Raw genomic sequence first — 13766 nt, 5'->3', positions numbered from 1 at the left:
TCCCCAGCCTTCCTGGAGCCCCCTTCAGATCCTGGAAGGCCACAATGAGGTCACCTGGGAGCCTTCTCTTCTCCAGACTGAACAGCCCCAACTTCTTCAGTCTGTCCTCACAGGAGAGCTGCTCCAGCCCTCTGCTCATCCTAGTATCAGGTGATAGGCCTGAAATTGTGCCAGGGGAGGTTCAGGTAGGAGATGAGGAACAATTTCTTTGCTGGAAGAGTGGTCAGGGGTTGGAGCAGGCTGCCCAGGGAGGTGGTGGAGCCCCCATCGCTGGAGGTGTTCAAGATACATGTGGCCAGGGCACTATGGGGACGTGGTTTAGTGGCCATGGAGGTGTTGGGCTGATGATCTTAAAGGTCTTTTCCAACCAAAACAATGCTGGGGCTGTGTGATGTCTGTGCCAACAAGGAAAGGGGAGGGTCGTGTTTTCCGAGGGCAGGGATCTCGAGGCACCACATCTCCGTCTGGAAGCCTGTACTTAAGGCTGTTTCCCTTAAGCACCATATGGTGGGAAAGGAGGAAGAGGAACGTTAATCTGCAGTGCTACTAGTGCTGAATTGCTTCTCTTGGAGGCAGCATGTGTCCTTCAGCAGGGAGACAAACTGTACAGAGCAGCTCCATCACTGGATGAGCGTGTGTTGAGCCATCTGCCTGGCGGTGCTGGGCCTTGCAGGCTGACAGACAATCAACATAAAGCCTCCTGATTCCTCTGCTCCAGCATTCCAGAGCTAGCACAGATGCAGTGCTTTGTACACCACTTTGTACTTGAGGAGTTAAGAGCAGCTGTCTCCCCTCTTCATCTTGACTCTTCTGGCTGTCACTCCCTTCCCTGCTGTCTTTTGGGTCTCCTCCTCAGCTCCTGCTGCTTCCTTTGAGGAGGGCTGGGTGGGTCTGGTGCTTTGCCATGCACTAGTCACAAAGCCTGGACACCTACAGGGCAGTCCTAAGAGATGGCAGGAGCCACCTAAGGAATTGGATTTCCATTACAAGCTTCAGTGATTGCTTTCCTGCACAGGGAAGCAGCTACAGAGCAGACTCAGTGTGTGGAGAGAAGTCCTCTCAGCAGAGTTTCCAACTCCTGCCCTGTAAAGCTCTTTCTACCTTAATTCCTTCTGAAAGCTTCTGGGAAACATCAGCATAAAACAGAGCTCTGAATAAAGTAAAATCTGAATATTGTGACATCTTTCCTGAGATAAATGACAGGGAAGAGACAGCTGACAACTCTGGCCTATTCAGGCAAGCTAAATTTTATCTGGCTCCCTTGTCAAGTGATTCCTCTTGTCTGGCTGCAGGCAGCTCCTCCTGGAACGGCTGCTCAGGTCCTCTGCCGGTCTGCAGGGGCCCCCACTTCTGACTGGGCAAAGCAACTGGGCTGAGACTAACCTCTTGTTGGGAGAGATGGCAAAGCTTCAGTGGGAGCTAAGGCTTTCCCACCTAGGCAGCACAAGGAGCTGCCTGACTGAGGTCAGGTGGTAAATCTGGAGCAGGAAGCTGATGGGCACAGCAGGGTCAGCAGCGTGGTGAGGCTGGGTGGGACACACTGAGCATCTCCCTGATGGGGACAGGCTGAAAGAGTTGGGTCTGCTCAATCTGGAGAGGGGAAGGCTCTGAGGGAACTTAGAGCAGCCATCCAATACCTGAAGGGGGCTGCAGGAGAGCTGGGGAGGGACTTTTGACAAGGGCTGGGATTGACAGGAGGAGGGACAATGGCTTTGGGCTGGGAGAGGGGAGATTGAGGGTGGAGATGAAGAAGGAATTCTTTCCAGTGAGGGTGGGGAGAGACTGGAACAGCTTGCCTAGGGAAGTTGTGGATGTTCCCTCCCTGGAGGTGCTGGATGAGGCCCTGAGCAAGCTGGGCTGGTGGGAGGTGTCCCTGCCCATGGCAGGGTGGGGGTTGGAACTGGATGGTATTTCAGGTCCCTTCCAACCCAACCCATTCTGTGAATCTGGGAGTTGCTGTGCTGCGAACCAGAGCTCTGTCTGTGCTTGCAATTAACTGGATGCTCTTCCTCTGTGACACTGAAGTGCTCTAAGACAGCATGCCTTGCCCTCTGGCCATGTCACAAGCTGACTGCTGATGTGTGCTTGTCCTTTCAGAGACCATCCATGACTTGACTTTCGGGGCTGGGGTCAGTTACATCAGCTTGACGCACACACCGGGTTCAGCTCCTCCAGGCAAGTTATTTCTGTGGCTCTAATTTGGGAGGGGGGGGGGAGAAGGGAAGGGAAAAAACCAACCCAAATGATCAAGTCTTTAGCATTTTTTTTTTTGAAATATGAAAATATCTGCATTGTTTGCAGGGGAGGAGGAGGCTGAGGCTGAGCAGAGAGATGTTATCTGTTTGACGTCACCAGAGAAACCGTGAGTTCAGTGTGGGTCTGGAGCTGCCATCCCAGCAGCTGGAAGGAGCCTGCAAGAAAGCAGGGGAGGGACTTTGGAGAAAGGCTGGGAGTGACAGGATGAAGGGAACTGGCTTTGAGCTGGGGGAGGGCAGCTTGAGACTGGAAATCAGGAAGAAATTCTTTACATTGAGGTGGGGAGACGCTGGAACAGGCTGCCCAGAGGGGCTGTGGATGTCCCCTGCCTGGAGGTGTTCAAGGCCAGGCTGGATGAGGCCTTGAGCAACTTGGGCTGGTGGGAGGTGTCCCTGCCCATGGCAGGGGGTTGGAACTGGATGATCTTTAAGGTCTCTTCCAACCTAAACCACTCTGGAATTCAATGCTTCTATGATCCTTCCACTACCTGAAGGGCATTGCAGGAGAGCTGGGGAGGGACTTTTGGCAAGGGCTTGGAGTGACAGTGGGGGACAATGGAGTGATGAGGGACAATGGCTTCGAGCTGGAAGATTAGGAAGAGATTCTTTAGAGTGAGAGAGTGAGGGTAGGGAGACTCTGGCACAGGTTGCCCAGGGAGGCTGTGGCTGTCCCCTCCCTGGAGGTGTTCAAGGCCAGGCTGGATGAGGCCTTGAGCAACTGGGGCTGGTGGGAGGTGTCCCTGCCCATGGCAGGGTGGTTGGAACCAGATGATCTTTAAGGTCCTTTCCAGCCCAAACCATTCTATGAAAAACTGGTGAAGTGCTTCAAGTGGCCAAGAAGGCCAAGGGCATCCTGGCCTGCAGCAGGCAGAGTGTGGCCAGCAGGAGCAGGGAAGTCCTTGTGCCCTGTGCTCAGCACTGCTGAGGCCACCCCTTGAGTCCTGGGTCCAGTTCTGGGCTCCTAAGCTTAAGAAGGACATTGAGAGACTTGAAGGTGTCCAGAGAAGGGCAAGGAGGCTGGGGAGGGGTCTGGAGCACAGCCCTGTGAGGAGAGGCTGAGGGAGCTGGGGTTGCTTAGCCTGCAGAAGAGGACGCTCAGGGGAGACCTTCTTGCTCTCTCCAACTCCCTGAAGGGAGGCTGTAGCCAGGTGGGGGTTGGTCTCTTCTCCCAGGCAAGCAGCACCAGAACAAGAGGACACAGTCTCAAGCTGTGCCAGGGGAGGTTTAGGCTGGAGGTCAGGAGAAAGTTCTTCCCAGAGAGAGTTGTTAGCCATTGGGATGTGCTGCCCAGGGAGGTGGTGGAGTCCCCATCCCTGGAGGTGTTCCAGAGGGGATTGGATGTGGCACTTGGTGCCACGGTTTAGTCATGAGGCCTGTGGTGACAGGTTGGACTTGATGATCTCTGAGGTCTCTTCCAACCTTGGTGATTCTGTGTGAAATGGTTCTGCTTCTTCCTTCCAGCCTGCCCCAGCTCCGGGAGTGGAAGGTGGAGTCCCCAGCGAGGAAAAGCAGCAACCTCCGTGGCCCTTTGCGACGGTCCCAGCGCAGAGCTCCGCTGAAACCAGAGCACTGATCCCCCCTTGGGACCTTTGTACAGAACCCTCATGCTGCCTGGACTCTTGTCCTCTGGGAAGCACTGCAGGCACACATCCTGCCCTCCTCCTCTCTTCACAGTTAGCCTTCAGCTGAGAGTGTCTGGACTCTGGGCACCCAAAGCCTGGATTAGCACGTGTGTGTATTATAAGCTGCTGCTGCTGGCCAAGCTCTCTGGAGTATAAAGCTGCAGTATAAAGGGAGCCTTGCACTTCACTCCCAGGATGTATAATTTGTCCATTTGGGAGAAGTAAAGAGCAGAATGCTGCCATGAGCTTAGCACTAAATGCAACTTAGCTTGGCAGGGGAAGTGAGTGCTTTGAGCTTATTCACTCCAGCCCTCATTGTCCCTCTTGCTTATATTCTGGAGCTGCTTTCATTGCAACAGAGGCAAAGCAGCTTGGCACTGCCCCACCCCTAAATCTGCTAATTGCACACTACATCACCTCTTATTTGTTGTGCAGGCTCCTGTGTGTGTGAGCAGCCTTCAGGTGCTTTTGTGCAGGGGGGGATTTCCATCCTTCAGCTGTGTTATTTCCAGCTATTAACATTTTATCAAAATAAATGGTTACAGAATTAATTCCACCCACAGCTCCTTCCCCCCCTCCCTTCTTTTTCCCCTCCTTCTTGAGCTGACAGAGAAATTATTTTATTATATTGGGTTTTTTTTTCCCCCTCTGTGGATTTCTGCAGCCTCTGAAGTTTTTTTTCCCTCCTGCTAGGTGGCTGCTACCTCGGGCACTAAGTCCATCTGATGGTGGGACACCATCTCAGCTCTTGCCTGGCTCCAAGGAGGATGGGATCCACCCCCCAAACCCGAGGTTGGGAAGTCACACCCCACAGCTTTGTGCTCTGCAGGGAGTCACAGAGTGGTTTGGGTTGGCAAAGCCCTCCCAAGGTCATCCACTGCAGCCTGCAACCCAGCACCACCCAGGCCCTTAAACCATGTCCCCAAGTGCCACGGCCGCACCTTCCGTGGGTTAGGAGCTGGCTGGAGGCTGAGCCCAGAGAGTGGTGGTGAATGGTGCCACAGCCAGCTGGCAGCCAGGCACCAGTGGTGTGCCCCAGGGAGCAGTGCTGGGCCCCAGCCTGTTCAATATCTTCATTGATGATCTGGAGGAGGGGATTGAGTCCATCAGCAGTAAGTTTGCAGATGACACCAAGCTGGGGGCAGGAGTAGAGCTGCTGGAGGGTAGAGAGGCTCTGCAGAGAAACCTGGACAGATGGGCAGAGGCCAAGGGCAGGTTGAACACATCCAAGTGCCAGGGGCTGCACATTGGCCTCAGCAACCCCAGGCAGTGCTACAGGCTGGGGGCAGAGTGGCTGAGAGCACCCAGGCAGAGAGGGACCTGGGGGTGCTGGTTGATGGTAGACTGAACATGAGCCTGCAGTGTGCTCAGGCAGCCAAGAGGGCCAATGGCATCCTGGCCTGCATCAGGCAGAGTGTGGCCAGCAGGAGCAGGGAGGTCATTCTGCCCCTGGACACTGCACTGCTGAGGCCACACCTTGAGTCCTGTGTCCAGTTCTGGGCTCCTCAGGTTAGGAAGGAGGTTGACTTGCTGGAAGGTGTCCAGAGAAGGGCAACAAAGTTGGTGAGGGGCTTGGAACACAGCCCTGTGAGGAGAGGCTGAGGGAGTTGGGGCTGCTTAGCCTGGAGAGGAGGAGACTCAGGGGTGACCTTATTGCTGTCTACAACTACCTGAAGGGAGGTTGTACACAGGCAGAGGTTGGTCTCTTCTCCCAGGCAGCCAGCACCAGAACAAGAGGACACAGTCTCAAGCTGTGCCAGGGGAGGTTCAGGCTGGATGTTAGGAAGAAGTTCTATGCAGAGAGAGTGATTGCCCATTGGGATGGGCTGCCTGGGGAGGTGGTGGAGTCACCATCCCTGGAGGTGTTCAGGAGGAGACTTGCTGGGGTGCTTGGTGCCATGGGTTAGTTGTTTAGGTGGGTTGGATTGGTTGAAGGGTTGGACAGGATGATCTTAAAGGTCTCTTCCAACCTGGTTTATTCTATATTCCTGGAACACCTAATGGGCTCTCTAAGGGGTGGAAGGTGACCAGGCCTGGGTCTCTCTGCTGCCCTGTGAACCTCACTGAAGTTTCCCCATTGTTAGCTTCTATTACAGAGCTCTTGTCCTAGATTTCATTGAAACTGGGATCTGGTGGGGGTTGTTTCATGCTGCTTTGTCCTGCTCAGGCCTGAGAAGGTTTTCTTTCCCTGCTCAAGTAGGAACAGAGGCTGAGTGTGCTTTTGCCACAGCCCTGCCAGAGGCACTTGCCTCCTGCCCTGGAATCTCCCAAGCTGCCCTCACTTTCCCTCTTCTCTTTGGAGAAAGCTTCAAGTGAGGTAAAGCTTTGCTCCCCACAAGTCAAAGCCTGGAGGACAGGGACTGTATGCAATGGCTTTGGCTTCAACCAGGGCTGATTGTGGCCACATCCATTTATTTTGTACCTTCTCTTCTGCCTCAAAATCATAGTTTTGGTTGGAAGAAGTCTGAGTCCAACCCAACCCCACCCTGGCCATTAAACCATGGCCCCAAGTGCCATGGCCACACATTTCTTGAACACCTCCAGCAGTGAGGACTCCACCACCTCCCTGGGCAGCCTGTTGCAAATGCCTGAGCCATTCTGATGAAGAGCAGAGGAAACAAGCTTGGCTTAACCACTTGGAATGGCACACTGGAATAGTTTATTGCCTAGCTTGTCCCTTTCTGGTCTTCCTTCTGTCCTGCAGCAGCACTGAGCTGGGCCCTGTGAACATTAACCTGTCTCCTCCAGAGAAGAACTAGGGCTAGATTGATGTCCAAGACTGAACTGATTAACAGCCCCCGGGCCTGAGTGCTCTGCCCCAGAAGGCCTTCCCTTACCTCACTGAAGGGAGAAGAGAAGCCCCCAAGGTGAGGGCTGCTGGAAAAACCCCAACCCCAACAAAAAGCCCTGCAAGAATGCTTTGCAGCTTGGTATTTATGGCAAACATTCTTGGCAGAAGTTAAAACATCAGACATTAGTCCAAACCTGCATGTTATTCACACTGGTACAATGAAGTCATCAAGCAGATCTCATGAGCTGTGGCAGGGAGGGGTTCCCCTCCTCTTCTTAGGGCTGCCTCAAAGTGAAGTGGATGCTGGTTTGTCACAGGGAGGCTGCCTTTGGCTCAGGGTGAGACTGTAGATTGTGATCCCATAGCTACCCTGCTTCAAACCCCCTCCTTTCTCTCCCTTCTTGCAGGTCCCCCTCTAAGCAGCACAGCACAGGAGTAGTGGCTAGAGAGAAGGGGCAGAGGACTATTAGCTCCCTCCTGCCCTGCTGAGCAGAGGCAGCGTGCAGCTAGTGGGCAGCCCCGGGTGGCTTGCTTGGTGGGGTGGGAGCATGTTTTAAGCAGGTAACCAGCATGGAGCATTGGTGAGGGCCAAGTTACACAGAGGACATGGGGTTAGTGCTGCCCCATCCTTGGTTTTCACTTTGGCTAGCAAAAGGAGGAGCAGAGGTAACACTTTGCTTAGGCAAAACAAAGGCAGCGCTGGCAGGTCCGGCGAGGCCCCGAGGGAAGGAAGCAGATTAATGCAGGACACTGGAGAGAGGAGGGGGGGGAAAAAAACCACCACTGACAGTCCAAAGCATCAAGTATCCAAAATACTGTATACAGGAAAAGTTAAAGACAACTCCATTCATATTGGAAATACAAGAACACTAACTTCTGCTACAGTAAAAAAATCCCCCCCCACCGCTTCTTGAACCACAGCCCCCTCCCCGTGCTGCAGCCACAGCTTGCAGGCTCAGGCCACCCAATGCTGTTCAACACTGCCCCCTTGCCTGCTCCTGGGCACCAAGGCTTTCCCATCACACAAGCCCAGCAGGGTAAAGCCTTGGAAGAAACCTCTGGAGGCCATCAAGTCCAACCCCCCTGCTAAAGCGGGGTCACCTAGGCCAGGCTGCACAGGAGCACAGCGGCCAGGTGGGTTTGGAATCTCTCCAGAGGAGGAGACTCCACCACCCCTCTGGGCACAGATTAAAGCCAAGAGGGTGGTGGTTTGGGTTTTGCTTTGAGTTTCCTTTTGCCAGCTGGAGGAAAAAGGTTGCAACTGACACTACCAAAGTGCTTTTTGCTCTTCCCCAGCTCCAGGAGCAGTCGCCTTGACTGCAGTTTAAACCTGTGAAGGCTGCCAGAGCTGTCCCCACCCTCTTAGTGCTGTAGGGAGCTTGCAGAGGGGCTAGCACACAAAGTCACTCTGTGCCAACCTTGTTGGAACTGAACCCCAAAAAGCTTAAAAAGCCATCCCTGGCTCTTCCTTGCACCAACAGACTACAAAGTGTTGGTCTCTGGGCAAGGAAAAGGACAACTTTGTTCTACCTATATATAAAACAGTTGATAGCTCCTGCCATAAAGGTACAAAAACTATCCCTGAGTGACTCTGCTCTGTGGCTGGTTAAGACCTCTTGTGACAAGGAGATTGCTGAGGAGGCAAAGAGAGGCTGTTCCACCTTGATGACACTTGGCCACGACACCGCTCTGCTCTGACAGCGCCGTTGGGGAGCAACCCTCGGAGCTCCTCCCTGGAGCTTGGGGGGGTGGGGGGTGGGGGACACACACACACACAAAAAAAAAGGAGTAAAAAAATAGCTACCTTACTTCAAACCCTGCTGGCATCACCTATTTACACTTTAAATAGAAAGGTTACCTTTGTGGGTTTGTTTTCTTCCACCTGAAGTAATCAAAATAGAGCTTTGCGAGAAAAAGTTAGGGGAGAGGGAGGGAGAGGGAAAGGGAGGGAGGGAGGAGAGGTTTTACAAAATGAATGGAGAAGGGAGAAAAGGAAAAAGGCTTGAAGCTATCTCAGTACCTTTGCTGGCAGCCCAAGAAAGCTACTTGGCTTGGGGTTTTCCTGAAGAGGATGTCTCAGCACTAAGGTCTCTGCCTCCCCTCTCCGAGCCTCTTGCGAAGCCTGAGCGCCGCTCGGTGCAGGTTAGAGTGGGGGGGTTGCCTGCGGGCAAGCAAGCAAGCAGGGGCCAGGAGCCACCCTTCTGGCCTGCTGCTGCTGCTGCCCAGGGGTCAGGTTAGAGGGAGCAGCAGCCAGGTTTCAAGGAGCTTACAAAAAGGGTGGGGGGGGGCTGAGAAGGTTTAGTTGTGTTCACCCCTTCTGGGAGGCCACCCAGCTAACCCTTTCTCCGCTCAGGAGCGGAGGCCGAAGAGCAAGACAGTCACAAATGAGTGAAAAAGGTCACCAGCCAGGCCTGGGCAGCAAGCTGCTGAGAGGAAGACTCAGTATTCAGTATCACTAAGGTTGGAAGAGACCTCAAAGATCATCGAGTCCAACCTGTCACCTCATGACTAGAGTAGGGAGGACACTACTGCCCACTTCAGGCTTGAACTCACAACCTTCCCATTAAGGGTCTGATGCGCTCCCAACTGAGCCACATCCTGACTCCCTCCCTCCCTTCCTCCCTCTCCCCCTCCCTTCCTCCCTCCCCCCTTGCACAGATCAGTCTCATTCTTTGCAGTCCACCTCTTGCTCTGTCAGCACCTTTGGGTTTTCCCTCTACTTGAGGAACATCTCCCGCTCCTGGCTGCTACACCTTCTACCTAACGCTGTCCCCCCGCTTGCTTTGCACCTGGTGGCTGTGTCCCTGCAGCACAAAGTAGAAGGCAAATCCACAAACTTCCCCAGCCCAGCCTCTTGGGAAAGGATTAAAATGCTGCTTTAGTCCAAGGAGAGAGGTTTAGGTGATCCTGGTGGTGCCTCCAGAGGCGGGGGAGACGCGAGTTGGGCAGTGAGGAGTTACTTGAAACTTTGGCAAAGAAAAACAGAGAGAGATACAGAGAGCTGTGGAGTTCTGGTGTGGCCCAGACTCTTCCAAGCGCACTTAATTCATCCTTTGCTCTTGCTTTGAGTTCCTGGAGGAGGTATTTTCACACTTGGCTGTTGCTGGTTTGCAGTATCCTGTTGGGAGTCTTAGATGACGAACGAAGACTTGTGCCGGAAGTCACCCTGCAACGGAAGCGGTGATGGCTTCAGAGGGCTTGGGGGTGGAAGGGACCTTCAAGATCGTCCAGTTCCAAGATCATCCACTTCCAAGCCCTCTGCCATGGGCAAGGACACCTCCCACCAGCCCAGGATGCTCAAGGCCTCATCCAACCCAGCCTGGAACACCTCCAGGGAGGGGACATCCACAGCCTCCCTGGGCAACCCATTCCAGTATCTCACAGGCACCTCTGGGGTTGATCAGCCTGGAGAAGAGGAGGCTCAGGGGAGACCTTCTTGCTCTCTCCAACTCCCTGAAGGGAGGTTGGAGCCAGGTGGGGGTTGGACTCTACTCCCAGGCACCCAGCACCAAAACAAGAGGACACAGTCTCAAGCTGTGCCAGGGGAGGTTCAGACTGGATGCTAGGAAGAAATTCTACAGAGAGAGAGAGATTGGCCATTGGGATGTGCCACCCAGGGAGGTGGTGGAGTCCCCATCAGTGGAGGTGTTTAGGAGGAGACTTGATGGGGTGCTTGGTGCCATGGTTTGGTTGATTAGGTGGTGTTGGATGACAGGTTGGACTTGATGATCTTGAAGGTCCCTTCCAACCTGGTCTGGTCTGGTCTATCCTATCCTACCCTATCCTATCCTACCCTACCCTATCCCATGCCATCTGCATGACTTCCAGCACTCCCTCCTAGCTGGTAAGGAGTGGAAGCCACCACTCAGACTGGTCAGGTGCTCCTTCTGCCTCTGTCCTTACTTTACCAAGGCATGGCAGAAGACTTTCTCATTCCCTCTTCAGTATCTCTGCTAAGAGGCAGAGGCTTTTTTTACTCCTCCTGATCTTCAGCTTAGTGATCCTACTCAAATCCCAAAATGCAGATTCTCTTGTAACAGCATCATGGCCTCCCCTCTTAATCCAATGAAGCTCATCCTCAGGGGGTCAAGCCATCAGCTAACAGCCAGAGCAGGGCTGTGTTTGATAGCTCTTGGCATCAGTCACTTAAGGCAACTTAAACCCTCCATCATTTCTAAAGGAAATGACTCAGCTTTCACCCTTCTGTTAGCTTCTCTCTTCTCCAGCCTTCTGAGTGATGCCCACTCTGAGATGGAAGCCTGCAGGCCCTAAAAAAGCTGGGAGTCCTCTGCCCACCCTCCTCCTCTCCTCAGCAGGGAGATGCTCAATGCAAATCGTTTGTTACCTCATCATCTGTCCGGATGTAGTTAACACCATCAGGCTTTCCTGGAGTCTTGTAGCTGAAAGAGAGGAAAAGATCTCATTCCTGGGACAAAGGAGACTGCAGGGGAGGGGAGGGGAGGTCATTCTGCCCCTGTACTCAGCACCTTGAGTCCTGTGGCCAGTTCTGGGCCCCTCAAGAAGGAGATTGAGAGATTTGAAGGTGTCGAGAGAAGGGCAAGGAGGCTGGGGAGGGGTCTGGAACACAGCCCTGTGAGGAGAGGCTGAGGGAGCTGGGGTTGCTTAGCCTGGAGAAGAGGAGGCTCAGGGGAGACCTTCTTGCTCTCTGCAACTCCCTGAAGGGAGGTTGGAGCCAGGTATGGGTTGGGCTCTCCTCCCAGGCACTCAGCAGCAGAACAAGAGGACACAGTCTCAAGCTGTGCCAGGGGAGGTTCAGGCTGGAGGTGAGGAGAAAGTTCTTCCCAGCAAGAGGAATTGGCCACTGGGATGTGCTGCCCAGGGAGGTGGTGGAGTCCCCAGCCCTGGAGGTGTTCAATAAAGGCCTGGATGTGGCACTTGGTGCCATGGATTAGTTAGTTATGAGGTGTTGGGTGACAGGTTGGACTTCATGATCTCTGAGGTCTCTTCCAACTTTATTGCTTCTATGATTCAAAGATGACAGTGAGGAGGAACAATTGAAGAGAGAGCAGACTGAACAGCAAAATGATAGAGCTGGGCTGGTTCCAGCATCCAGCCTGCCTGGGGACTTCTCCTAAACTCCCCTTCAGCAAAAGGTAGAAAGATTGCTGGATGCACCCTGCTTGAGTGCACCCTCAGCAGGGTTGCTGATGACACCAAGCTGTGTGGTGCAGCAGACAGCTGGAGGGAAGGGATCCATCCAGAGGGAGCTGGGCAGGCTGCAGAGCTGGGCACAAGCCAACCTCAGGAGGTTCAACAAGACCAAGGGCAGGGTCCTGCAGCTGGGTGCAGGCAATCCCAGGCACAAATCCAGGCTGGGCAGGGACTGGCTGGAAAGCAGCCCTGAGGAGAGAGCCTTGGGGGTGCTGGGGGAGGAGAAGCTCAGCAGGAGCTCTCAGTCTGCACTTGCAGCCCAGAAAGCCAAGCAGAGCCTGGGCTGCAGCAGGAGAAGTGTGGCCAGCAGGGCAAGGGAGGTGATTCTCCCCCTCTGCTCAGCTCTGGGGAGACCCCACCTGGAGTCCTGCCTCCAGTTCTGGAGCCCCTATGACAAGAGGGATCTGGAGGGGCTGGAAGGTGTCCAGAGCAGGGCCAGGAGGAGGAGCAGAGGGCTGGAGCTGCTCTGCTGTGAGGACAGACTGAAGGAGTTGGGGCTGTTCAGTCTGCAGAAGAGAAGGCTCCCAGGTGACCTCATTGTGGCCTTCCAGGATCTGAAGGGGGCTCCAAGAAGGCTGGGGAGGGACTGCTCAGGATCTCAGGCAGTGCTAGGACTAGGGGGAATGGAATGAAGCTGGAGGTGGGGAGATTGAGGCTGGAGGGGAGGAGGAAGTTCTTCCCCATGAGAGTGGTGAAGCCCTGGAATGGGTTGTGCAGGGAGGTGGTTGAGGCCCCAGCCCTGGAGGTGTTTGCAGCCAGGCTGGCTGAGGCTGTGGCCAGGCTGATCTAGTGTGGGGTGTCCCTGCCCATGGCAGGGGGGTTGGAACTGGCTGATCCTTGTGGTCCCTTCCAGCCCTGACTGATACCATGCTACTATGCTTCCACAAGCCCTGCAAAGAGGTGGTTATTTTCCCCCCTGGGCTCTCCTGCCCTGCTCCCTGGGAGCCTCCTGCATTGTTTGCTGTGGCAATTGGAAAGTTCATCTGAAACCTTTGCCGCGCTCCAAGGGAGCACCACCCCCTTTGTTTGCAGCCCCACTGGGATGCAGTTTATGTGCTGCTGTCAAGTCCAGCATGTGCCAACCCTCAGCTGCATTTCAATAGGGTAGTTGGGAGCTTTTGCTGTGAACCCAAAGATTAAACCCCTCCCCACTCCCCCCCAAACAAAAAACCCCACCACAGAAGAGGGCTCCTGAAAAACATTTGCTATGGAACAAATCTCTCTGGTGAGCAGCTTGGGCTTCCATATATTATCTCTCCTCCCTGTTGTGTGAGGACATCAGGGCCTGTTTCTGATGCTAATGCTGCTGCGTTGAGTGTTTTGCTGGGTTTGATGTTTTGCTGTGCATCCTGCACTGCCTGGCTGGGATCCCAAAGTTAGGCTCCCACAGCTCGTGAGAGCTCCTGCAGAGAGCCAATTCCCCTGCATACATTTTCAGTGCATGTCCTGAAGCTTTCCACTAACAGTGCAGAGAGCTCTGCTCAGTGCAGAGCTCAGCTGCAGGCTTTTACCTGGGCTGGTCCCCACTTGCCAGGCAAATATGAGGAGAGGTCAGAGTTTGGACTTGATCTCACCCCTGTGCTCAGCACTGCTTAGGCCACACCTGGAGTCCTGTGGCCAGCTCTGGGCTCCTCAGCTCAAGAAGGACATTGAGAGAGTTGAAGGTGTCCAGAGAAGGGCAAGGAGGCTGGGGAGGGGTCTGGAGCACAGCCCTGTGAGGAGAGGCTGAGGGAGCTGGGGTTGCTTAGCCTGGAGAAGAGGAGGCTCAGGGGAGACCTTCTTGCTCTCTGCAACTCCCTGGAGGGAGGTTGGAGCCAGGTGGAGGTTGGTCTCTTCTGCCAGGCAAGCAGCACCAGAACAAGAGGACACAGTCTCAAGCTGTGCCAAGGGAAGTTTAGTGTCAAGGAGAAAGTTCTTCCCAGCAAG

General features: G+C 54.2%; 2 protein-coding genes across 2 annotated transcripts in view; one reads left to right on the top strand and one right to left on the bottom strand.

Annotated features, from left to right (window-relative positions):
- NCAPD3 (non-SMC condensin II complex subunit D3) overlaps window positions 1-4644 on the top strand; it is a 61958-nt gene extending 57314 nt beyond the window's left edge. Inside the window, exons 33-35 of the mRNA XM_068160066.1 lie at window positions 2098-2175; window positions 2302-2362; window positions 3717-4644. Coding sequence (XP_068016167.1) covers window positions 2098-2175; window positions 2302-2362; window positions 3717-3828 — 251 coding nt within the window. The 3' untranslated portion in view covers window positions 3829-4644. The remainder of the gene's footprint in view (window positions 1-2097; window positions 2176-2301; window positions 2363-3716) is intronic.
- A 1869-nt stretch (window positions 4645-6513) lies between these two features.
- JAM3 (junctional adhesion molecule 3) overlaps window positions 6514-13766 on the bottom strand; it is a 60276-nt gene continuing 53023 nt past the window's right edge. The window contains exons 8-9 of the mRNA XM_068160067.1: window positions 11014-11068; window positions 6514-9834 (exon numbers count right to left, since the gene is read on the bottom strand). Coding sequence (XP_068016168.1) covers window positions 9799-9834; window positions 11014-11068 — 91 coding nt within the window. The 3' untranslated portion in view covers window positions 6514-9798. The remainder of the gene's footprint in view (window positions 9835-11013; window positions 11069-13766) is intronic.

This window comes from Melanerpes formicivorus, unplaced genomic scaffold, assembly GCF_026170545.1.
Source record: "Melanerpes formicivorus ecotype bairdi unplaced genomic scaffold, bMelFor1.0.p_v2 SCAF_47, whole genome shotgun sequence".
NCBI classification, from domain to species: Eukaryota; Metazoa; Chordata; class Aves; order Piciformes; family Picidae; genus Melanerpes; species Melanerpes formicivorus.
This window is presented reverse-complemented; position numbering and strand designations above follow the sequence as displayed.